The sequence below is a fragment of the Octodon degus genome, unplaced genomic scaffold, assembly GCF_000260255.1.
Source record: "Octodon degus isolate 3935 unplaced genomic scaffold, OctDeg1.0 scaffold00349, whole genome shotgun sequence".
Classification (NCBI taxonomy): Eukaryota; Metazoa; Chordata; class Mammalia; order Rodentia; family Octodontidae; genus Octodon; species Octodon degus.
Genome location: NW_004524925.1, coordinates 326,212 through 351,140, shown reverse-complemented (window position 1 = coordinate 351,140; position 24,929 = coordinate 326,212). Strand labels below are relative to the sequence as shown.

The following is a 24,929-nucleotide window of genomic DNA, read 5'->3' as shown; positions in this document are numbered from 1 at the left end:
TATATAACCATTTGGCCTTTCTATACTAATGGTTCTCAACAGGAATTCTGTTTCCTCCAGCGGAACATGTGGCAATATCTAGAGACTGGCTGGCACACCAGAGGGGTACTGCTGGCATCCAACATGCACTGGCCAAGGGTGCTACTGTCCCAGTAGCACACAGGACGGTCCTTGTACGAGGGAACATCTAGTCCACAATGTCATTATTTCTAAGATTTAGAAACTCAGTTGAATGATACTAAACCAGAAGGATGATTTTTAAGACTTATGATAAAGGGAAAAACCTTTCAATAAGGTTAACTAATTTTCAACCTTATTTCCTTGTGTGCCATGTACAATTAAACAGGCATTTAATCTTTCTAGACTTTTTTTTTTTTTTTTCCCAGAACCAGAGATTGAACTCAGGCCCTTGCGCTTGCCAGGGAAGCACTTATTCTACTGAGCCATCTCCCACGCCCCAGTAGAATTTGTTTTATTCACATAAAAAAAAAACTATTATATACTTTTGTTCTCCTTATTTTAACAGTTTTTCTTTTCCAGTAGAATTTGTTTTATTCACATAAAAAGACTATCATATATTTTTGGTCTACTTATTTTAACAATTTTTCTTTTCTTAAAAGAAAAACATAGGAATTAGCCTGAACCCAACTTCATTTACTCAGAAGGTTTAGAATTGGACCAGTCATATAATTTCACTCACCCTAGGTTTTTTCCTCTATAAAATGGAAAATACTATCTATACTCCCAAAAAATACAGAGGCTTAAATAACTTAGTATATAAGGCTGTCCTAGGTACTCAATAAACTTGTTTTTATCCAAAGGTGTATGAGTACTGTCTCTTGTACTCTAAAAAAGAGTACAAATATTTTTTTAATTGTCAGCCTGCTGCTACAATGTCCTGCTACAGTGCTGTATATGGTTAGATTTCTAAATTTCTGTGTAAAAATGTATAATTGTTTATTCATATTTTTTAGTTTTTTTAGTTTTTTACTTTTTTCTTCATATTCTGTAGGGACTTAAAGTTTAACATGTCAATACTTGATGCAAAATACCTGTTCCATCCTAGGCCTCAGATGTTTAATATTCAGACAGATAGGTTAAACCCAACTGAATATGTTGTAGGGTAATAATAAGCTTCTTTTCTGGAGGGCTAACAACCTAAGTTTGTAGCCTAAAAGTTAGAGAAGAAGGGCTGCAAGGACAGCCAACATTTTGGCCCTAGCCTTTCAATGTCAGTGAAGATTCAGGACATAGGAGAACCTATACCATAACATCATGTAACTCAGTTATGTCCCAAATTTTCTGATCAAGGAGATTATGGGGCCACAGGAAAGTGATCAATGAAGTAGAATGTGCCTAAGAAGAGTCACATGGAGAGAAAACATTCTCTCAGGCTTTCACAGAGAATAAATTGGTCAAACAATGGCTAAACTCATCCAGATGGCTGACACTGACAAAGATCTACAAAGTGTGGGACAGGGTTTCATGATAAGTCCTGAGGGAACTTGACTGACCTTATCAGATACAAGTTTTCTCTCCATGTGACTCTCCTTAGGCACACTCTACATCATCAATCACATTGCTCTGTGGCCTCATAATCTTGATCAGAAAATTTGGGACACAACTGAGTTACAGGATGTTATAGTACAGGTTCTCCTAAGTCCTGAGTCCTCACTGACCTTGAAAGGCCAGGGCCAAAATGTTGGCTGTTCTTGTAGCCCTTCTTTTTCTCTTGTTTTTGGTCTTTAAACTTAGGTTGTTAACCCTCCAGAAGAGAAGCTTATTATTATTACCCTACAAGATAGGCTGTTGAGTTTAACTTCATTATCTGTCTGAATATCAAACATCTTAGATACAACATGGAGCAGGTATTTTACATCAAGTATTGATACGTTAAATTTTAAGTCTCTACAGAATATGAAGAGAAAAAATTTTTAAAAATGAAAAGTATTTTAAAAATAGGAATAAACAATTACATATTTTTACACAGAAATTTAGAAATCTAACCATATATAGCACTGTGGCAGGACAGTCCTATGACTGACCTTGTCAGATAAAAAAATTACATTTCTTGTTATATAGGTCTTGCTTTATCTTTGTCTTAACCATTCAGCAGAAAGGTAAAAAATGAGGTATAAGGGGTGAAGCTATATTGGTATGCTGGGCTGTAAAGGGTCAACAACTTCTGACATTGCCAGTCTTGCAGATGACCCACTACTATTATGGACTACTGGACTATATTGGATTATTTTGCTGTATTCATGTACCTACAATATTAAAATGAAAATTGAATACCTTTCTCTGACAAAACTAAACAAAAAAAAGGAGATACAAATGAATGACCTTTTTTATCTGTATGTACAAAATAGGATAGATATACAGCTACTTTCTCTTAATTCAATGAGAAGAAAGATTTGTACTAATAGTGTCTGGGCAGGATATCATGTCTGCATCTTGTACTATGAATAATCACTAAGAAGATAACAATATGCAGTGTATTAATTATTGAAACTCTCCTACTAATCGGTTTTGAAACTGTCTCATTGCTATTTGTTCCTCAATAAAATTGTAAAAAAATTAAATTGTCATTGTGCTAACTATACATGCTGATAGCTGTGAACTAGGCAACTGCACCGAGGATAGCATTGTGTAATAGTAGGGCCATGTTTGGAATGCCTGTCATTCTGGTCTTCTAAATGCATACTGCTTCTAATGCCATATCAATTACTGCAATACTCTTTCTCAAGTAAATGTTTGTTTAAAAAAATGTAATAAATGAAAACAAGAGACAAGAAAAAATGTCATAGTAGTGTCCTGATACAGTGTTGTATATGGTTAGATTTCTAAATTTCTGTGTAAAAATATATTTCTTATTTGTATTTTTTCCACCAATTTTTAAATTTTTTTTCACATTCGGTAGGATTTGAAGTTTAGCATATCAACAATTGATGGAAAATACCTTTTCCATGTTATGTCTAAGATGTTTGATATTCAGACAGTGATGTTAAGCTCAACAGCCTATATTATACGGTAATAATATCATTAAGCTTCTCTTCTGGAGGGTTAACAACTTAAGTTTTCAGACCAAAAATTAGAGAAAAAGAAGCGCTAAAAGGATAGCCAACATTTTGGCCCTAGCTTTTCAAGGTCTGTGAGTATTCAGGACATAAGGGAACCTGTACTATAACATCCTGTAACTCAGTGGTATCCCAATTTTTCTGATCAAGGAGATCATGGGGCCACAGAGGAAAATGATTGATGATGTAGAGTGTGCCTAAGGAGAGTCACATGGAGAGAAAACATTCTCTCAGGCTTTCACAGAGAGCAAATTGGTCAAGCAATGCCCATGACTCATCCACATGGCTGACACTGACAAAGGATCTACAAACTGCAGTACAGGGTTTCAGGGTAAATCCTGAGGGGATTTGACTGACCTTGTCAGATACAAAAGTTACATTTTTTATTATATATGACTTGCTTCATCTTGGTTTTAACCATCCAGCAGGAAAGTATAAAAATGAGGTATAAAAAGTAAAGCCATATTAATATGCTGAACTGTGAAAGCCTCAAGTCAGCAACTTCTGAAATTGCTAGTCCTACGGATAACCCACTAGAATTATGGACTATTAGACTATATTGGATTATTTTGCTGAATTCACACACCTACAATATTTGAATGGCAATGGAATATCTCTCAGAACTAAATAAAAATTGGGGGATATAAATGAAGGACCATTTTGTAGTGAATATATATATATATATATATATAATATATGTATAACTGTATATACAAAATAGGATAGATATATACAGATACTTTCTCTTAGTTCAATGAGAAGAAAGGTTTGTACTAATAGTGTTTAGACAAGACATCATGTCTGCATCTTTTACTATGAATAACTACTATGAAGACAATATGTAATGTATTAATTATTGTAACTGTCCTATTAACCTGTTCTGAAACTGTCTCATTGTTATTTCTATCTCAAAATTAATTAAAAAATAAAATAAAATTGTCATTCTGACTTTTCCCACAGTGAGTTTTATTATGTGCCGTTTTTATTTTGTGTTGTCTATTTTAATACAAATATTAAAATTATATGTAATGCACTGAAAACATTTTCCCTTTTGCTTTCATCATCTTTGATTCTTTCCTGCCATTAAGAGCAATCTCTGGAATCTTCGTAGTAAGGACTACCTTCTTGCTAAGCACAATGGCAACGTGTAATTATCAATAAAAAGCTGATCATTCTACCAAGTCTTCTCAACTGCTTTTCTCCATAGGTTGTGGCAACTGAAGAAGACCTTGTCCCCCCCAGCCTGCTGGAGCCACTGCCCAGGGAAGATGGCTTAGACCACAGGATCGCGACGCACATTGTGTCCATCCTGCCCTCCCTCTGCCTCTCAGAGAGGGAGAAACAGGTCAGGTGGCAGGAGACAGCCAGAGACTTTATGCTTTTAAAATGTATACAATCCTCTCTTTAAATCAATGTTATTTCAATTTAAATAGAACCTTCGTGAAGTATTTTTACCTGAGGAAGAAAGGGAAATCAAAACAGTGCCCAAAGGCCCTATCCTACTGAACTACCATGATGCACATGCCTATAAGAAGTACACACTAAAGGTAACCAGGTCGCCCTAAGGAAAACTGATGTAAGAACAGGCATTGGTAATTCACTGAGTCAGAACATTCTAATGATAAACTAGATCACTAACAACAAAACAGGATAAATATAATAGCTACTTTCTCTTAGTTCAAAAAGAAGAAAGATTTGTACTATTAGTGTTTAGATAGGATATCATGTCTGCATCTTGTACTTTGAATAACTATTATGAAAACAATATGCAATGTATTAATTATTATAACTGTCCTACTAACCTGTTTGAAACTGTCCCATTGCTATTTCTTTCCCAGTAAAATTAGTTTTAAAAAATGGATTGCTGTTTACAGTGCAAGATCTCAGGAAACAGAAACGGATAGGGGAGAAATCATGTCATCGAAGGAAACTTGCCTAACAATAGAGACCCAATTAACCACTGCCACTAGTTTTGCATGTAAACCTTATAGCTTTTGCTTTAAATGTGTGCTGCTATGAGAAACTAGTGGAGGCCTGAAAAAGGGCCTCCGAAGGGAAAGATGAATCTCTATGAGGCTTTGGCAGTTTGTCACAGCAAATGAAGGATCAATCATTTCCGTGCACCAGGCACTTTTGGCAAAGTGAGAACTAGCTTTCTTGACCTTCAGCAAAATACCAAGTTTGTCTTCCTCAATTATCACTGATTTCCCCTGCTCCCAAATAATGCAAGTGAAGGTATCGAGTTTAGCCTCCTCCATATGCATAAGGCTCTTGACATCTTACTTTAATGTCTTGTGTCATGTTGCTCTTTTGTGTCAGGAACAAAAGAATTTTGACCCAGTTCAAATTGAGCAAGAAATGCAGTCCAAGTTGCCACTGTGGGAACTCCTTCAATTCCCTCTGCCCCCTCCTTGGAACAGCACCAAACGTTTAGCTACCATTCACGAGCTTATGCACTTCTGTACGAGTGGTGAGTACATTGCTTTGTCTTAACTTAAATTGATTTTACTTAATGGTCACATGTGCCTCCTTAAATTACATTCTCATTCACAAAATGCATTGTGATCAGTGAAACACTTCAGAAGCTAAGGTGGATGTTTTAATGGGCTACAGTTTTCTTCCTTGACTAATAAATGACATCCTTAGCAATGATATTGTAGTTAGGATGCTTACCGTGTGCAAATTGATGCACTAGTTTTCGTTCTACTGTGTTTCCTTCACCAGAATGCTTTCCTTCTTTTCTACCTCTTCTTCCCAACACCATCCTACATTTCCCCATTGATCATACTGGAAATGATGTGCTAATCTCATCCAACTGAAGCTCAGTAATCCCAAAGATTGATAGCCATTTCCTAGGACAGTGTCCTCCTTCTACCTGTGGCTTCACTACTGCAATTCTTTTATCACCACAGTGAACCATACAAATGCAATAACACCGCAGTAGCATTAGCTAGGTAGTAGGAAGGGCAGGCACAACAGTGCAGCTTTGCCTTCATTCAGAGATGACTTTCTTTGCATTCTCATATTTGCTGGTTGCAACTATGATTTTAAGAAAAAAAGATCTAGAAGAATTTTGCTATCCAAAGGAAATTTGAACCGTTCTTTTTCCTCCAGCATTGATCAATAGATCAGATGCAACATTAAATTTGCTTTTTAAATATATCTATCCCTACCAGTCTAACTGTATCAGGGGGAAAAAGAAAACATTATATTCAGTATGGGATAACCACCAAATCACCCTGTAATTGTAGAACAGAAAAGAATGATATAACCATGCCTATCATGAAGAAAGTATAAAGAAGAGATACTCTTTCTGCCTGATTTCTTTGGTGGGAAATTGTATTTCTGATCCTCACAAGGTTCATCATGATGGATCATCATCTATCTCTTTATCTAATCCTGTGACTGTACTTGGCCGCTAATTAGAAGAATGATGTTCCAATCAGAAACCAGCTGCTTTTCACTAGTGGAAAGGTTAAGTGGCAATGCGGATTGGAGAGAGTGAACACAGAGGGGCAGAGAGACTCTTTTGAGAGCAAATTTATCTCGTGTCCATTTGATTTGTATAAATATCTTGTCAATTTATTCCATATTTCTTTGTCTCCTTTCTCCAATAGCAAACAAAAAGCATCCCACCTTCTACCTCTTTACAAAGTGCTTTTTTCAGAAAAATTACAACTCTTAGCTAGGGCCCACCTCTTGTTTCATTAAGGACTATTGCATTAAGGAACTTTTCTCCTGTCTCTTCCCTTTTTGTCGCTCAATAGTGCTTTACTTCTGACTTTGTCCATCAGGCTGGATTTAATGGGAGCACCTTGTGCCTCAGCTCTGCCCAGGAGGATGCGAGGGAAGCAGAAGGAGTGTGATTCAGAGGAAGCTGTGCTGTAGAGGCTACTGCTTCACCCTAGCCTGAGCTAGAAATCTGAGAACAATATTCATGTCCAGAAAGTGAACTTTTGTAAAGACGAATCATGGAACCACAAAATTTTCTAACTGCGAGGAACTTCAGAATTGATCTAGTCCAAACCTCTCTCTGAATAAGAAACCTGAAATCCAGGCAGGGTAAATAATTTAGAGTGGTAACAATAGCAACAGAGTCAGGACTACAGTTCGGATCACTTGATGGCCACCTTTTTCCTACATTGCTGAGCAGAAGTCAGAACAGAAACCACAGTAGAAATCTGATTGTACCAGCTGCAATTTTGAGCATCTGCTCTGGTCTCTCAGTGACCTAGTCCTAGAGATAAAGTGAATCCAAAGCCTGCTCCCTGTTTACATGCTACTAGGAATGAACTAGCTCAAAGGACCTCTTCTCATGACTGAAGAACCATATTATGTCTTGAGGAACCTCAGTGTGTTGAGGACATTGCAAAGAAAGATCACCAAGAATATCTAGAAATACTTTTCACCTCAGAGATGTCTGGGATTTTGTGATACAATCATCTTCTAAAACAACTTCTGCTTCTCACTTGGGGTAATAGACAGATGCATCTCTAGTTACAAAAAGAAATATTATGTCACATGGCATCTTTACTTGACGAGAAAGCGTTTGATCTTTAAAAATGGGCAGTGGGAGTACAAATTCTTCCTTCCCATCTCACTCCTAACTCTATCCAATTTACCCAAATATTTTATTTTGATTTCCTTTTCCATTTTTAAGTAGGTGCAATGATAGGAAAATTCAAGATCTTTTGAGCACTGTCATAGCATCCCATGAGCCGGCTGCAGCATGGCGGAGCTGAGCATGTTGGGTCTGTTGTTTGCAGAACCATTGCTTTATGATGTCCTTGAGAACATCCATCCTTTGACTGTACACTGCTGTGCTCCACCTGGCCCCGTGCCCCATGATGTGACCGATTCTCTCCTCATCTGCGTTTCACCCGCAGTACAGGATTCCTGCTTCCATTGCAGCTCCCAGGTCCCACACAACCCCTTCATCGTCCTGCCTCTCCGTGTTCCTTTCCTTTTCTTACCTACTATGCACAAGTCCAAAGTTCAACTTGTGATCCCTAGGCACCATGGTTTTCTCTTCATAATCCTCACATTCCACTAAGTAGCAAGTACTTTCTATCAGAACCTTGGTGTCACCGCTGAATCCTCTTCTCCTCACTCCCCAAAACCAACCCCACTGCCTTTTCCTACCATCCTGGATCAGTTCCCTATCATTTCCTGCTTAGGCTGTGTCAGTACTTCTAGATTTTTCCCTACATGTTTTTTTAAAAATATCTAAACAACAATCAGAATTGTTACTGGGGAGATAGCTCAGTAGAATAAACGCTTGCCTGACAAGAACAGCGTCCTGAGTTCAATCTCTGGTACTATTAAAAAAAAAAAAAAAAAAACTGCCACAGAATTGTCCATCTAAAATGTTAGATTGTGTGTCTTCTTAGCACAAAACCCTTCAGCAGTCATGCATTTTGCTCAGACTAAAATCTCAGTTCTCTGCCATCTATTTTTTGAGCTCTTCATCTGTTAGGCCTTCACTCCATTCACCCTGTCCTCACAGCGCTACCTCAGACACGCCAGGCTCACCCTTGGCTCAGAACTTTTGCACTTGCTGCTCCTCCTCCCCAGTCACTTCACTTCTGGACATTCACATGGCTTGCTTTTGTGCTTCTTTCACATTTGTGCTTAATTGTTCGAAAGATTTTCTTTAACTATCTTGTAGAAAACAGAAGCCTCTCTGCCTCCATTGTAAGTTGACTTCATTTTTGTTCTCATCTTTAATATCTTATATATTGATCTATCTCTGCCCACGTCAGTGGATATTCCCTGAGAACAAGAAGCTCCTTGGTTTGTTCTCCAGCTTCCACTGTGGTCACTGACAGCTAGTGAGCACTCAGAAAATTTCTGTGAAGTAACAGATAAGCAAACTCTCCCTTATTCAGTACTTTTTTACTCCTTCCTTGCCTCTCTTCTGAGTCATCGCTGTGATTTCCAGAATGACCCCTGCTGCTCTCCTCATCTCTGTTGGACAGAAAAAGAAGGCAATTTCTGAATTATTAACCTATCTCATAATTTTATTTTTATTCATTGATTACTTTATTTGGAGTTGTTTTCACACTCAGTTCTCTTTACTATAACTAAGTAAAGGGGTCACAAGGTGGAGAATGCACCAAGGCATTAAATGTATCCCTCTGTGACCCATGCTCACACACCTACACAAGAAATGGTGGCTTTGGCAGAATCACAGGTCACTGGGACATCAAGAAGGAGAGGTACATATGCACACACAGTACCCAAATAAGTAATACCACAGTGGGTACCGAGAACACCCGTGAGTATACACAGCTGTACCTGGGAACCAGGGGACCCCATCTCCAACCTTCTTCCCTGTCTTGCTGTCCCATCCTGCATTTATTTTATTTTATTTATTGTGGCCAGCTCAGTCCACCCTGAGGGTGGAGCTGGAGCAGCATGTGATACCAAGGATCGAACCGTGGTCCCTGCACTTGCCTAAGTTTGCCTAAGCAGATGCTTTAGACCACTGAGCTATCTCACTGGCCCCCGCATTCATTTTTAAATCCCTACCTCTTTCCCCCTTGTCTTAAATTTTAAAAATGCAAAAACAAAACTTTGTTGTGCTTTTAATCATTGGAACCTGTGACAAAAGCTAATCCTCATTCACAGAATGGGCCATAAGCGAATGGATAAACTTGTGCTATAAACAATAAATACACAACTGAATAGAGCCAAGTGGAAGCTGGTAACGTTAGAGCAGTTATAAAAAGTAGCAGTTCAGGTGTTGGAGAGCAGGGCATCATTCCTAAACCTGAATGAACAGGAAAACCTACTGAATATGACACCCTATATTAGGCCCATCTGAACAATTTCTCGGGCTTAATATATAACCAATATGGTTCCCTAAAATGTCTATGTCAATAAACAAGAATGCTTAATATTCATTAAGCTGTGAAGCAGTTTGGAAGCATTAATTTGATCAACTCTATCTTGACTGTGTAGTTTTCTTATGATCAGATGCCTTTGATATGTGTTTCAGACTTAAGAAGGGCACACTTAAAATCAGGTTATCACCGTCATGGTGCAACTCCTTTGCCATCCTAGACTTGGCTTCTCCTCTGCCAGCCTGTCCCATAAATCAATACAAGGGTATTTCCAGACACAGGTCCTCTCTTCTTGCAGAACACTTGAGCTGGAATGAAGTAGAACGAGCCTTCAAACTGTTTACTTTTGAAAGCCTGAAGCTCTCTGAAGTGAACCAAGCTGGGAAACTAAAGCCTTCTGGAATGATGTCTGGGACAGATTCTGAGAAGTTCTATATACCGTGGGACGACCCTGCCAGATTTGCTAAGCAGATAAGGCAGCAGCACATCCTGAAAATGAATACCTCAGAGGCCAGTGAGAAAACAGGTACACTGCCTGGAAGGAACGCAAACCATTCTTATATTTTATGATTGTTAATTGTTCTAGTATTATATCCAATGAATATTCTTTATCTTGGCTAGAGACCAAACTCAAAGACAGAACTATATATGTGGATCCAAACTGGCCGGAATCAGTGCTAGATGATGAACTCAGTGGAGATGCTTCAAAGTGCAATCTGTCTGATGCTGTGGACGTGAGGCATTCTGACTCAGGCAGTACAAGACACTTAGACTCTGATAACAGAGAACTCTTAGAAAAGGAAGGCAGCGTGCAGACTCAACCCCAACCCAAGCCCTTGAGAAGTAGTAAAGGTATGTACGTAGACTCTCATAAAATGCATGCACAAGAGACAGAAGTTTCAAAATGTGTTAAATTTAGGTCTCTGTTTCTTTTAACTGGAACTAAATATAACATCTAGTTTACTTAGTTATTTAAACTTTTTACCGAGGTCTGTTATTCGGTGAGTCTTCCTTATTCAAACCTGGTTTTTCCAAGACATCTTAGTGTCTCTCAGCCCACTCTTTAGTAAATGTAGTGCAGTGGACATCATTAAAACTTTCACCATAATATTCCATAGGGTTATCACGATTGTGTGCTAAGATTTGTGTTTGTCTGTGTGTGGGTTGCTGGAGATTGAACTCAAGACCTTCCCACTAAGCTATGTCCTTAGCCCTCTATTTTATTTTTTAATCTTGTGACAATGTTTTACTGTTTCCCAGGCTCAGCTGGAAATTCCAATCCTCCTGCCTCAGCCTTCCAGGGTGTGCAGGAGGATTGTAATATGCATGCCTGTAATGACATGATGAAATGCCACGTGTAGAGCTTAGTAGAGCTTAATATAAAACCAGTGCTCACTGTACATGCCTTCCCTTCCTTTTCCTCTTTTTTCCCAGGTATTACCTTTATTCTAGAGTACAGCATTTTAAATAGTGTGCTGGTAGGCAGTACGGAAGTAGAGAAACATATTAGGCTAAACTTGTATTAAGCTACCTTACCCCAAACTGCCAGATTAATCCCCTGAAATATAGCTCTTTCCTTTCTTACTGATATCTTTCAATGGCTTGCTACTCCCTACAAAACACAGTTCAGCTCCTTGGCCTTCTCTGTAGGCTTATCCAGCACTGCCAGCCTTTTCCCTCTGTTCACCCATTCTGTGCTCTATCCAGACATATATGTGATTAAAAACTACAGCAAATACTTAAATTAAATAAATTATTATAGCAAAAGATACATTGCCATTATTCCTCCTCAAAATATTTCCCTTTGCTTCAAGAGCACTTATCTCATCATTCTTGCCTCTTTACAAAGCAGTTCTTGAAGTGCTTTTTGTGAGTATCTTTAGTTGAACTGTTGTGGATGTCTTCCCCTCCCCCATCATTTAATCTCCAACTAGTACTCTGGGTGAAAGTTCCTAGAAGAAACTTTCACAATGATTAGTGACTTAGGGCTTAGGGTACAACCTTGTAACACATGGCAACCAACAGTGGGTGAGCCTAGGCAATTTTATTACTCATTCCCTAAACCTCAGTTGCCTCCTGAATAGCGCCTACTTCATAATGATGACTAAATACATTAATGCAAGAAAAAAACAGTAGATGCCTGTGCCACACTATACCCCCAACAAATGCCAGTTGTCAGCTACCATTATTCACATGCCCATGTCACCACTGGGGTGGAAATTTTAGCAGAAAAAAATGTGTGTGAACCCCCAGGACGTGAGCTGCCCAGTTTGTCCACAGGTGTCCACAGGTATCACAGGTGTTCCATCGTGGACAGCTGCTAGGTGGCTCTCATCTGCAAAACTGAGAAAAGCCATCTGAGCAGTTTGGGTAGAAGACATTAGCATTTAATCTTCCAGCCTGACAGACTTAGACACATTCTTGTCTATGTAGAAGATTCTGTTGGGGGTGGCAGGGAAGCCAAGTCCAGCACCCTCATTGTAATTCCAACTCATGGCCTGGTCGTAGGCCTGCTGTAACTTCTGCTGCAGGGTTTTGGCTGCCACCTTGCTGAGGGCCATGTTGGGACTTACAGTCATACAAGGGGAGCAGCTGACCAAAGGGGACAGACTCTTAAAGCCACCTATAAGTTTGAAAAATTTCAGTTTCTGTTCCTTGTTTTCAAAATCTGCAGTATCCCACTGGTCAAACTGGGTTCCTGTCCACTTCCTGGGTGCTTCCTTCTTGCCTGACTCCCAATCAGTTTCTTCTTGCAAGGCCTTTTGCCCCACCTGATCTATGTGCTCCTCATCCATGTTGCCTTTCTTCTCCATCACCACCTCCAGGTCTGTGTCTGGCTCCTTCCAAGAGTCTACTGTTACCATGCTCTCTCTTCTTCTTTTTCTTCCTTTTCTGAGCCAGCTCAACAACTGGCTTTTCTTCCTTTCTTAGCCTTTGTTTTCTTCTTCATTGTGGCTTGAGGGTGATCTCCTAGTGAGATGTACTCTAGAACCTCAATTCGGACTGGCTTCTTCTTCTTTCCTTTCCGAGGGTTGGTCTCCATGAACCTGGAGAGCTCAGAGTGGCCTGGGAAAGTGTCTTCTTCCTGGTGGACTTTCTTCTTCATTTTCCTGCTGTGTTCTCTGGAGCTGCCCTGCTTCCCTTTTGGCCCCAAGGCTGCCTGCTTCTCAGCCCCATTCTCCACCCTGCATTCATAAGTAGCATCACCTGCCTCACAAAGCCAAGGTCCTGGTCAGAGCAGGCCATGGTATCCTGGTCCTTTCTTTCCTTATTGTGTTTTTTGGGCTTCTTTTCAACTCTGGTTGCCTCCTCACCCAGACTGGGGTCGGGGGAGGTCTTTACCTCTGAGCCCTCTGATGTGGCCAAAGGCAAGGTCCTCCTCTTCTTTTTCTCTCCACTGAAGGACTCTGAGTAATCAAAGGCATGCTTCCTGGGGCTGGGTGACTTCTCTGTCTGGTTGGCTTGTGACGTGGCCTCAGATTCTGGGAGTTCTTCATAATAAGTGCTGTGGCCTGTCTTTTTCTTCACAAGGGCATATGGGATGTCTGATCTTGGCTCAGAGTCCTAGAAGGGGATGTGGCCTTCACGGGAGAATTATCAGCAAAATAATTCCCTTCCTTTGCAACTGTACATTGAGTCTCTGGTTCTTTGACTACCTTCTCCTCCTTCTTGTTCTTTTTCTCTGGGAGCCCATTGCCCAGGTCTACTTCCTGAGTTTTAGTGATCATTTCTGCAGGATAAACAACTCTGCTACCTGCTGCGGATGTCTTGATGGCCTGAATTCATTCAAAATGTTTAGCTCCCATAGTCACTTTGTCCTGAGGAAGAACCAGAAGCCATGTGGTTCCAGACCTGGTGCGTGAGTTCTGTGAGGCTATGCTATAAGTCTTTTACAAACCTGACTTTTCATTGGCTAGCACTTTACTACAGCATTCACTGTATTTTTTTTTAAATCACACTTTTTAAAGACAATCATGAAAGAAGATATCCAAAACTACTTCAGAGGGTGGCAAGAATGACAAGTGTGTTTAAAGTGAAGGAGATTATTCTGAGAGGAATTCAGGGCAATGAGTTCCTTACTGCAGTAACTTTTTTAATTGATCAATGTGTATTTTGATCAACCTTATAGTCTGGGGCTACTTCCTCTGCAAAACCTGCCATTTTTATTCTCTATGCCTTTTCACCTACGATATGTTGCACTTAGAGTTCTCTTTCAGTCATGGGACTTCCTTGAGCCCTTGTTAGATGTGTCCATATGGAAAGCCCCCCTAAAGGGCACAGGACTAAGAGATGGAGATGGAGCAGAGTAGGAGAAGAGCAGGGGCTTGGAAAGAAAATTAAAACATGTTACACATATGTACCAACACCATGATGAATGCAATCCTTATATAATAAAAATTAAAATTAGGAAATGTTTTTAGCATTCTATTGGCCATAATTAATCTACATTCTCTTTATGGCATTAGTTATCATGTCATACTATTCAGGCATAAATGTATACTAAAGCCACTAATTTTGTAGCTGTTTAGACATCATAAGTATGTTTATTTGAGAAATATTAATTATGTACAGATCATAAAGTAAATCTCAATGAACTTTCAGAAAAGTAAACTATGTAGAATATGCTTTCACCTAACAGGGAAGATATGGAGGAAATCAATTGCAAAAAGATAATAAGAAAATCACCAAATGTCTAACAACCTAGCAAATCACTCGTATATAACACCTACATCAAGAAAAAGTTACAGTAGAAACTAGGAAATATTTGAAATTAAATAAAAATCTTATGCATTAAATCTTGTAGAGGGGCAGGGAGATAACTCAGTAGTCTAAGTGCCTGCCTGAGAAGCGCAAGAACCCAGGTTTGATCCCTGGTACCACATACCATGCTGGTCCCATGCCAAGCAGGCCACTGAAACTGGGCATGGTGGCACACACCTATAATCCCAGTCCTGGGGAGGCTGAGACAGGAGGATCACTATGAGTCCACTGCACAGGAAGACCCTGTCAAATAAATAAATGAATGATTTTTTTTAAATACTTGTAGAGTTCAGCTAAAGCAAGATAAATTCAAGAGAAGTTTGAAAGCTTAAATATACTTTTGAACAATAAAAATTAAATTTAATTGAATATAATTTTTAAAATATAAACATATATTTTAAAGAAGCCTAAAAATTAATTCTAAAATATATATTTTAGAAGCCTAAAAATAGTAACCTCAAGGGCTGGCCAAATAGCTCAGTGGATTAAAGTGCCTGCAAGCAGGCACAGGGGCCAGGGGTTCAATTCCCAGGTCTGCTGTGCCAGCCCTGCAACCAGGGCACACTGAGACATCCATTAAAACTGGGTATGGTGGCACACATCTGTAATCCCAGCTCTTGATATGCCTGGCATATCACTATGAGTCTGATCCAGTAGTGAGACCCTGAAACCCTGTAGACCTTCCCTAAAATACAAAAATTAAAAAAAAATAATAATAACCTCAAGTTAGAGGAAGATGAACAAAGTAAAGCCAAATAAAATACAAGAATGAAATCAAGAAAAAAGAGAAATAAAGCTATAAAAGGAAGAACAAAAAATATAAAAGTTTGTTGATTTCAAAAGACTAATAAAATTAATAAATGTTTTAGACAAGGCTAAACAGCAAAGAGAAGACACACACAACCATATAAGAAATAAAGTCATATTAGAAGTAAAAAATCACATTAAGTGTAGAGTAACAGGAATTTATATAGATCATACAGAAATTAAGAAAACAAAGTGGTGTATAACTAATTTTATTCCACTAAATTTGAAATGTAATAGGACAAATTACTGGAAAAATATAAGTTACCCACGATGATCAAAGAAGAAATAGAAAACCTGAATGATCATATAATGAATCAAATAAATTACTTTATTAGTCAAAAATCATCCCAAATAGGACATACTAAGCCCAAATGATCTCTTCGGCAAGTGATACCAAACAGTGAAAAAAAAAAAAAAAAAAACGATTCTAATATTAACATAAAATATTCTAAGAAGTAGCTATTGTCCCCTAGTTATTTTATGTAGCCAGCATAAGCTTTATCATAAAAACTGTAAGGACATTGCAACAAGTTGTAACATAAACTCATTAATGGAGATGCAAAAATCCTAAATAAGATGTAAGAAAATGGATCTTGCAACATATTAGACCATAGAGTCTCACAAGGGAGTAACATGTATAGCAATGACAGAAGGAAAGTATATACAATGCAAAAACTCAATGTGATTTGTAAACTAACACATTAATTTGATAGATGCCGTTAAAACACTTAAATTTCCATAGCAATTTATGAGAAAAAAAATTAGCGAACTAACAAGAGAAGGAAAACTTCTCAATTTTATAATATTTCTAAAAATTATGACACATGTATTATGTACCACGACAAAGAGCTGTACAACCCCCTTTTGCAATAAAGAGGATGTCCACCCTAAGTAAATATTATTTAGATTCAATAGTACATTGGGGGCCCAATATGAAGCAAGAAGAGGAATAAATTATCATCTTTGAAAAATACTTTCATTATTTATAATTATTGTGTAGGCGTAAAACCCAAAACAATCCACAATAAATATTGGAATTATATCAAAGCTTCACAAGCAGGTTTATTGAGTTCCTTACTGGTGAGGTGGTTGTTGCAGAATGCACTCAAACAGATGTGTGAGGTGCTGAGATTTTTATTTATAATTATTTGTGATAACAGACATCGTTGTCGTATATTTGTTTCTTTTCATAATTTTAAAAAGCACTTCAAAAAGTAAGTCATAAGCATCACTTAAGAAGTAAGAGACAAGGGGATATCCACTAATAGTAACCCAGCTACTTTAATTTCAATGAGCAGAAGAGGTAACCAATGGAATAGAACTAGGAAGCAGCTGTCTGCCCCTAATGGAGTCAATAAATGAGTGAGACCAAAATGAGAAAAAAGTAGCATCCATTCAATAATTGCCCTACTCTAAAACATTATGCCGAAGTATTTTATGCATATTAATCACTACTTCCTATTCAGATCAAGCCTATAGGGAAGAGCCTATTTTCTCAATTCTGCAGATAAGGAAACCAAGACAAAGAGAGGCTGTGTGACAAGTTCAGTGAGAATCAGCAGGAAGCTGGGGTAGGAGGGCTACCTAATTCCAAACAAATCTTCCTCCATTATGTCTTGTGGCTCCCTCCATTACAAAAATTCATTCTGATGCATCCAATGATTTGGCCCTATCCACAGTTCTTTCCTTAGGCTCATTCTTATCCTAATTTTGTGGCGCTTAAAGGGAGATATAAATAAAAGACCGTTTTGTAGTGTCTCTTCCTTTCTAACACGGTATATTCCATATTTCTCTGCCCAGGGTACACTTATCTCTTAGCCCAGCCTACCAACCCGAAATTAAACAAAATAAATTAATCTGATTTGTTACACGGTTGAGGCGCTAGTGCATCCTGCGGGGGGTACAAATACATGGCAAAGACGTCCCATTGAGTAAATATGGAGCCAGGATAAGCTGAGAGAGAGAGGTGAGGTCTCAGGACCCTTTTTGTTTTGTTTTGTTTCATTCTGTTTGTTTTTCTTTCAAGCGCTGGTGTGGAGTTTTCTTCAGGCTACTTTTGCCACCTGGTGGTCAAACACATAAATTGACGTTCTGGATCGTGGATTCTATAACCTCATATTTATTTCCTAGATTCTCAGTCCTCAGAGATGAAAAATGCCATTGTATCCATGTACAGGTTCAGAGCCCGGCCTTCGTGTTTCCCTGGGGCCGTTCTGTGTATGAGGGCTTTGTTGTTATTGGTCCTGCATGTTTTCGCTAACTCTAACTTCAAAAGCAGCCACTTTAATTCTCTTTACACACAGTACAAATCATTCGTGTTATTTCCTGCACAGCCATGTTACCATCAAATATATTTATATGACTGTTGCTGGACATGAAGGGATGAACATTCGTGCTTTTCTTAGCCAAGCACTGAATTTCCATCTGAGACTGTTTTTGAACTTGACAGGGCCTATCGGATATTTATGAAAAACCTGCGAGTTGATGACCATGAGGCTGTAGGTTTCGATGTGCCCTTTCTGCTTGTTGGGTGTTTTTTTAATAAAGTAACTGTTTTGCAGAGGGATCTTGTTATCTCTAAAGTAAAACAGATTAGAAAAGCTGTTTTTCAAAGAGATGGGAAAGCATCCACTTCCAGATGTGTCAAAAACTACTGAATCACACTGTCAAAAGATTATGTGGAAAAAAAAAAAAAAAAAAAAAAAAAAGATTATGTGGTTGAAGGCACAAATCAGACAGAAAGAAAAAAAAAAGTGATTTTTAGTCTTCTGTTAAGAGTTCAGATTAACATTAGGATGTCCTTTCATTTGACAAAATAACAGATGCATAATTTTTTAGAACACATTTTTTAAACTGGAGACTTTTTCTGCTGGATTCTTAGACACAGGAGGGAATATCAAATCTCTAGGAAATCTGGCAGACTACAGAATAGAATAATTTTTAGTCCACAGATTTCCTATCAGTTGCTTCAAGGACACAGGGGACACCATGGTCTATTTAGAGCTATAGTTGGCCTGAGTTGTCTCTTGAGTGGATATACTCATAAATGTCGAACTAAAATTGGGGTTATAGTTTTCCTCTCAGTCAGAATGGAACATTGCGCTGTCACCCGCATCATCCCAAGTCAAGATAGAACCAGAGGGAAAAATGTAAGCAATTGTGTTTCTTTAAGAAGGAAAGCCTTGGCCTATCCTTGGCAGGTATAATCAATTACTCATATGTGGTCTAATCATATATGGAAGTTCACGGATGGTTCCTTTCACCACAGAATGAAAAAGTTAGATCTTGTCCTTGCCTTATAACAAGGCTTAGTTACATATTTTCATCTTCATGTCCTCTGTCTTTCACCTTTTTCTCCCGCTCTCAGGCTCTTCCTCAGTGTGTATTTCTAGTTTCAATACATTCTGCAGATTTCTTTCATTCAACCAAAACAAAAGAGTTTACTCAATTCCTGCAAGATGGTGGTACTCATCATGCAGTGAGGAAAACAAAACAAAATAGATAAAACCATAAACAAATAAACTTGCTTTTTCTCCCTCTTCCAATAAATGATAATATTATGGTCTTTTCAAGTACACAATCAGGCACTGCTAAATGCTATGGCTGACCGTAATGCAGAGTAAGAGGCAGCAAAGCTTCCTCGAGGGTTTGTAACAGGTAAATGTCAAAAGTAGAGCATAACAGAGAAGGCAAACGTATGAAACCCCAAAGACAGTAACAAAATCAGGCGGCCTGCCTAAAGTGGGCAGATCCGGAGATGAGACTGAGGTGCATTTGAGCAGTAGGACTGAAGCCGCTTTGCAAACAACTTCATAGAATCCAACTTCCAATTATTCTAATGGTAAAAAGTCACATGGTCTCCACTCATCAGCATTATGAAAGTGTGTTTCCAAAAAAGTCAGTATTTTTCTGGTGATACAGGATGGAACAGTATGAATCTGTTGCCTTACAGTCCATTCAGATGGTTCTGTGCTCTGCAGCCAACAAATTACAACCCCAGTCATCACATAGATACACTCTCCTCTTGGGCCACAGGAAGGATGATCTGCATGACTTAAACTGGGCTGTCACACAGTGCTAGATAGAGGTTCAGTTCATTCATTCACTTAAATCTTCAGGTGCTCATTGAATAGTTTGTAATTAACAAATCAGTGATGAATGGAAAAAGAGCTCTTGTAGAAGGGCAAAATAGCATGATTTTGTAGTAGATGGTGCCATTTATTCAGTTGCTCTCCTTCCCAGACCTCTGTGCCCCTGCCCCAGTCTGTCATCCACCAGGAAAATCTCAGAAAAGGCTCCATGATGATCACCAGCACGAAGCAAATGATATGCACAGATCCATTGTTTAATCAGTAATTATTTTCAGTCTGTAAAGAAAATGTACTTTGTTAGACCAGAGTAACATAGAGCCTGGAAGCAAACTCTCTGATATGATTTAGTGTGCATCAGATAAGAAGCTGAGTTCTTTTCAAAGAGTGAAGTATAACTTTCCTAGGTCGGTATGGATTTAGAGTTATTGACACAAACACCTTTTTTGAAGGCATGAAACATGCCTTCCAGGAATGACCCTTTCAGCACAGGCACATAGATCATCTGGGCAGCAAAAGGGCCCAGCGCTGACCAAAAGCAAGAACAAAGCCCGAACACAACTGGATGTTGGTGTCTTTGATTTACAGATCCAACCACGAACAATGAGATCAAAGATAAAGCAGTCACAAAGGCTGATTCTCTTGAAAAGGTAAGGAATTATTTGCTTAAAAGTGTAGATGACGAGTCAGATGATCTGAGAAAACCATGACCCAGATTGAGAAGCATTCAAAAGAGACAGAGAGAGAGGAGGGGGAGAGCACTCCTGAGAGAAGCTTAAAAGAAAAACGCTGGCACTAAAGGAGAGCGCCCACTCAGACCTTCCTAGACCAGCTTCAGCTGGAGAGAAAGGGGTTAACCTTCCCAGCCAACTTAAACAAAACTTCCCAGCTCTGTGCGCCTCTCTAGACAGTGTGGCTTGGCAACCTCACAAACACCTGCTGACCATACCGCCATGTAGAACTAATGCTGTCTTGAAGTGAGTTCAGAAAACCTGCCTATAATTGCTAGCAGGACTCTGAAGAGTATAACCTAACAATAAAAATATTTAGATTATGTTGCCCATAAAAAAAAAGTCAAAGGCATACTCTTTCTGGCAGCGGCTCTCCTAAAATATTGCCATATGGATACATACATATGCAGATTTCCCCAATTAGATGGAGTGCACGCTGGTTGGTTGTCAGAGTCCAAGAGGGCTTCATTCGGACTGAAACAAATTATAGCTGAAATTGGGTTTCTGTGATTTTTTTAGAAACCCAAGAAGACGATGGTGGAAGCAAATTTAGAGGACATAAAGAGCACACAGCAGCGCAGCCTTGTGGACTGGAGTTACGCTGAACACTTTAAACCCAAAGTACTGCTTCAGGTATTTATGGGCTGTGATTCTGCAGGAGGCAACTCACAGGTCTGGAGGGTTGGACTGTGATTTACAGCAGTTCACTTCTAGGTCACTCTCTCCGTGTAGTTCAGATCAATATTCCCATTTACATCAGCTATAAAATGAGTTTATTCCCAGACTGAGCTATGCATTCCCAGAAATCTCCAAAATAGTTTAAAGCATGCTTTCTAAAAGGATATTTTCATTAAAAAGCTTAAGAAAAAAAAATATCCAAGACTGCTGCCATATTTCCTTCAGAAAGCAAAGGCTGTTTTTAGAACAAAGTAAGGGGAGCAGCCCCATTTTTTTCTATATTACCCATCCGTTCTATTTAGTTTTCATTGCACTTCCTATTCTTTGCTTTGATCAATAATAGATCAATAAAAGCTGTAACAGATGACACCTACTGAGCGCTTACCACGTGGTGAACTGGATCAGGTGTGCATTTGTCACTCACACACCTCGGTGACATAGAACTAAATAGCTGACGTGGCAGTGCCTTCAGCAAATGACTTTTTGCTCAGTAACAAGGCTGCTAAGTGAGAAACAGGACATAAAGCTATGAAACCCAGCCTCAGAGCTTGTGATTTTAAACACTAAGTAATAAAATAAGTAATACTACAATCAATTCTTTTTGTTGTTTTTTTAAGAGTTCATGCAAAAAAAAAAAAGTGCTTCCTTGGTTTTATCTTCATCTGAAATTTATGTATTTATTTATTTTTTATGAGCAGAATATATTTGTTGGGGAAAAGAAAGCTCTTGTCCTAGAGAGGGACAGGAGGGGGACACCAGAGCAGGTAGTCCCCAGGAAGCTGTGTCTTCTGGGGATGTTTATATAGGAAAACCATGTGGTGAGGCGGGTCTAAGGTGGTGGAAAACATGTGAACTCCTTAGGTGGGCATGAGATGGGACAAAACTATAGTCAATCAATAATATGACAAGCACTATTGCCCAGGTAAAATTGAGTAAATCCAGTACCAAATGGGAAAGCTAGTCCCATAGCAAGCAGGCGTGACTATAGTGCAGGGTCTCTTCCTGTCTGGGGGTTGGGTTAGTGACTCATTTGGGCTCTTTCAAGGTGATTGATACCTATTTAGAATATCAATGCCTGATGCCCATCCCTAGGGAAGCATGTGGCTAAATTTGTTTCTGCTTTTGTCTTGAGATGTGGCCCATATGGGAATGTCTGTCTCTTCCAAGTTGTAAAGTCACCTTGTCTTCCATCTTGTCTCCTTGAGAGCCTGACCCTGTCTCACTGCCTATAATATTTTTATCTAATTCAGCTGCCCACAACAATCCCCCATGTGAAGAAGTAACCCGAACTGCCATGAGGGAACCATGGGCGATGACCGCTCTGGCTTCTTCAGGCTGAAAGGGATCATAGTTGTGAACTGGCAGTCAGAGATATTCTCCAGAGGTTCTACCTGAAGGCCATCAATAGACACCAGGCATTTTTATCTTGGGTAGGCAGAATAACCTTTTAAGTCTGGAGGAGACAAAGCTAAAGAAATAGTTAAACATGTGTGGGCCAAATAATAGCATCAACAGGTTAATTATGAATATAGTAAAAAATGATTTTCACCAAGTAGACAGTAATGACTTCTCATAACAGTAATAAAGATAGGGTCCAGGGGACCTCAGCATTTTACACACCATTGATTTGATATCTAATATTTTGAACAGCTATTAAGACATTTAGTAGAAGGATCTGGAATGTATTTATACTTTGTAATTATAAAAAGACTAGTCGGAACATTTTGTAGGTCCATTAGCAGGTATCTCTTAAATGTGGGGTTTAATCCTTTTTATCTTCCATGGTCACTGGGTATTGTCCCAAATAAACTGGCCAACTCTTATTACTGGGGGCACATGAACTACAGGACCTAGGGAAACACTGAGTATTCTCCACTTTGCAAGTAGGGCCACTGGCTGGGTAACTACTGACACATCTGCATGAGCATCTAGTTTGATAGGCTTCCTCCTTATATTGGCAGTTAACATGGGTTCCCTCAGTCTGAGAGGGTAAGACCCATGACCATTTCAATCCAAAATTTCCTCTGACTCCATCATGAACACTTTCTTTTTTCCCTCTCTAACAGCTTTGGACATTTTGCTTGAAATGTCCCTTCTCTCTGTTTGGATCCAAGGAAACATCACTTTTTCCCCATTTCCTGACTGGCCTTCATTCCTATAAGCTGTTAGTATCACCATTTTCATTTTTTGTCTATAACTGCATTCTGTATCCTTTCTACTATGAAAAAACTCAACTCAGATAAATTCATTACTGCAAACCTTTCTAACTTCTGCAGCTTGTGTCAAGCACCTGGGGTCCACTGAGCAAGATATGACTTTTTGGTTTTACGGCCTCCTGAAGGCAGCCTTGCTCAAGGAATGAGAGAGCAATTTCCCCTGTAGGGGATTTCCTGACATAGGATTAGACTGATAGAGGAAGCGTCTTTGAGGGCAATCAGCCCTGCCCAACGAACATGAAGATAGCTTCCCTTGTAATGAGGCAGGAAACCCTGAGAAGCCTCAACTCACGTGGGCTTATGAGGTGGTTAGTTAAGGCCTTACTATGTCTCTATAGACAAAATCTGGTGGATCTCAGTAAAAGCAATCTAAAAGTAATCAAATATATTTGCTATAGATTTTACCTGTATGATTATCTGAGTTTTGGTATCTTCTAAGAAATAAATTTTCTGAGAAATTAGAGCATGTATAATCAAAGCATGAGCATTCAAGCTAACAGGTAAGTTAGAAACATTTTTTAAAGAAATAGCAATTGTAACCCATTGGCTTTAGACCCCTTTATAGAGTCTGATAGTTTGCTATAAGTCCCTCTAGCTTTAGTTGAGAGAGGTCACACCTGTATTAACTATGAGCATAAAATACCACAGTTACATTAGAAATCAACCAGGCTTACATACTCATCATGAAATACAAAGCATTCAGTCAGATTAAACTAGTGTCTCATTCAGTGTTTTGGATGTGGCCCCCATTGTAAGCACGGGGCACTACACAGGGATTTCATCTTTTAACACTGTGGATCTGAGTTTTGTGTCACAAATACAAGACCTGGCTCTATTTATAGGCCCAAAACTATTGGACACTGTGTAGTCAGTGTCTTTAGAACCTTTTGTTTTTATGCCAACAGAATTTTATCTATCCTTGGGGATCTGTTTTAACTAGTAAAATACCTTTTTAAGTCTTATATATGAATGATATATATTACATTTGTAAAAAAAAATAAGTCTCAGTATCATTTTGATTAGCAATCAACCTGAATATATATTTCAGTATCTCAGTTCCAGCTAAAGCAAAATGTCTTCTAAAGTCTGCTTCTTTTTCGACTTCCGGGAACCCCCAGACCCAGTCCTAGCCCAGGTCCTGTGAGTGTGTGGAGAGCTTCCTGCTAACCTGTGCCGGCGGGAACAGTCCCAGCCCAGGTGCACCGTGGGCCGGACCCTCTCCCACCCCCTCGGGCCGCCCCCCACCACTCCGCCGTACCTCCCCCACCCCTCCCGCCCAGTAGGAATTTCTGCTGACTTCCGGGAACCCCCAGACCCAGTCCTACCCCAGGTCCTGTGAGTGTGTGGAGAGCTTCCTGCTACTCTGCACTGGCGGGATCAGTCCCAGCCCAGGCGCACCGTGGGCCGGATCCTCTCCCACCCCCTTGGGCTGCCCACCACCACTCTGCCATACCTCCCCCACCCCTCCCACCAAGTAGGAATTTCTGCCAAGTTCCGGGAACCCCCAGACCCAGTCCTAGCCCAGGACCGCAGCGGGAAGGAGCTGAGCACAGCAGCCAGACCTAAGCCAGACACAGCTGGATAAGTCCAAACTCTGTAGAGCTCCACCTGAACTTCAGTACGTGTGAAGGTTATAACTACAGCAAAGATCTATAACAAAAGGCAGAAGACAGTGCTACACAAAATGACGAGAAGGAACAAAATGCAACCTCAGAACCCAAGCCCA

The 24,929-nt window shown here is 39.4% G+C and overlaps 1 protein-coding gene and 1 pseudogene across 1 annotated transcript in view; one reads left to right on the top strand and one right to left on the bottom strand.

Moving 5' to 3' along the window:
• Positions 1-24,929, top strand: part of Spag17 (sperm associated antigen 17) — a 293,285-nt gene that overhangs the window by 125,369 nt on the left and 142,987 nt on the right. Inside the window, 7 exon segments of the mRNA XM_023708314.1 lie at positions 4,285-4,422; positions 4,511-4,624; positions 5,397-5,547; positions 10,221-10,448; positions 10,544-10,774; positions 20,167-20,228; positions 20,829-20,942. Coding sequence (XP_023564082.1) covers positions 4,285-4,422; positions 4,511-4,624; positions 5,397-5,547; positions 10,221-10,448; positions 10,544-10,774; positions 20,167-20,228; positions 20,829-20,942 — 1,038 coding nt within the window.
• LOC101581145 lies at positions 12,310-13,650 on the bottom strand (annotated as a pseudogene).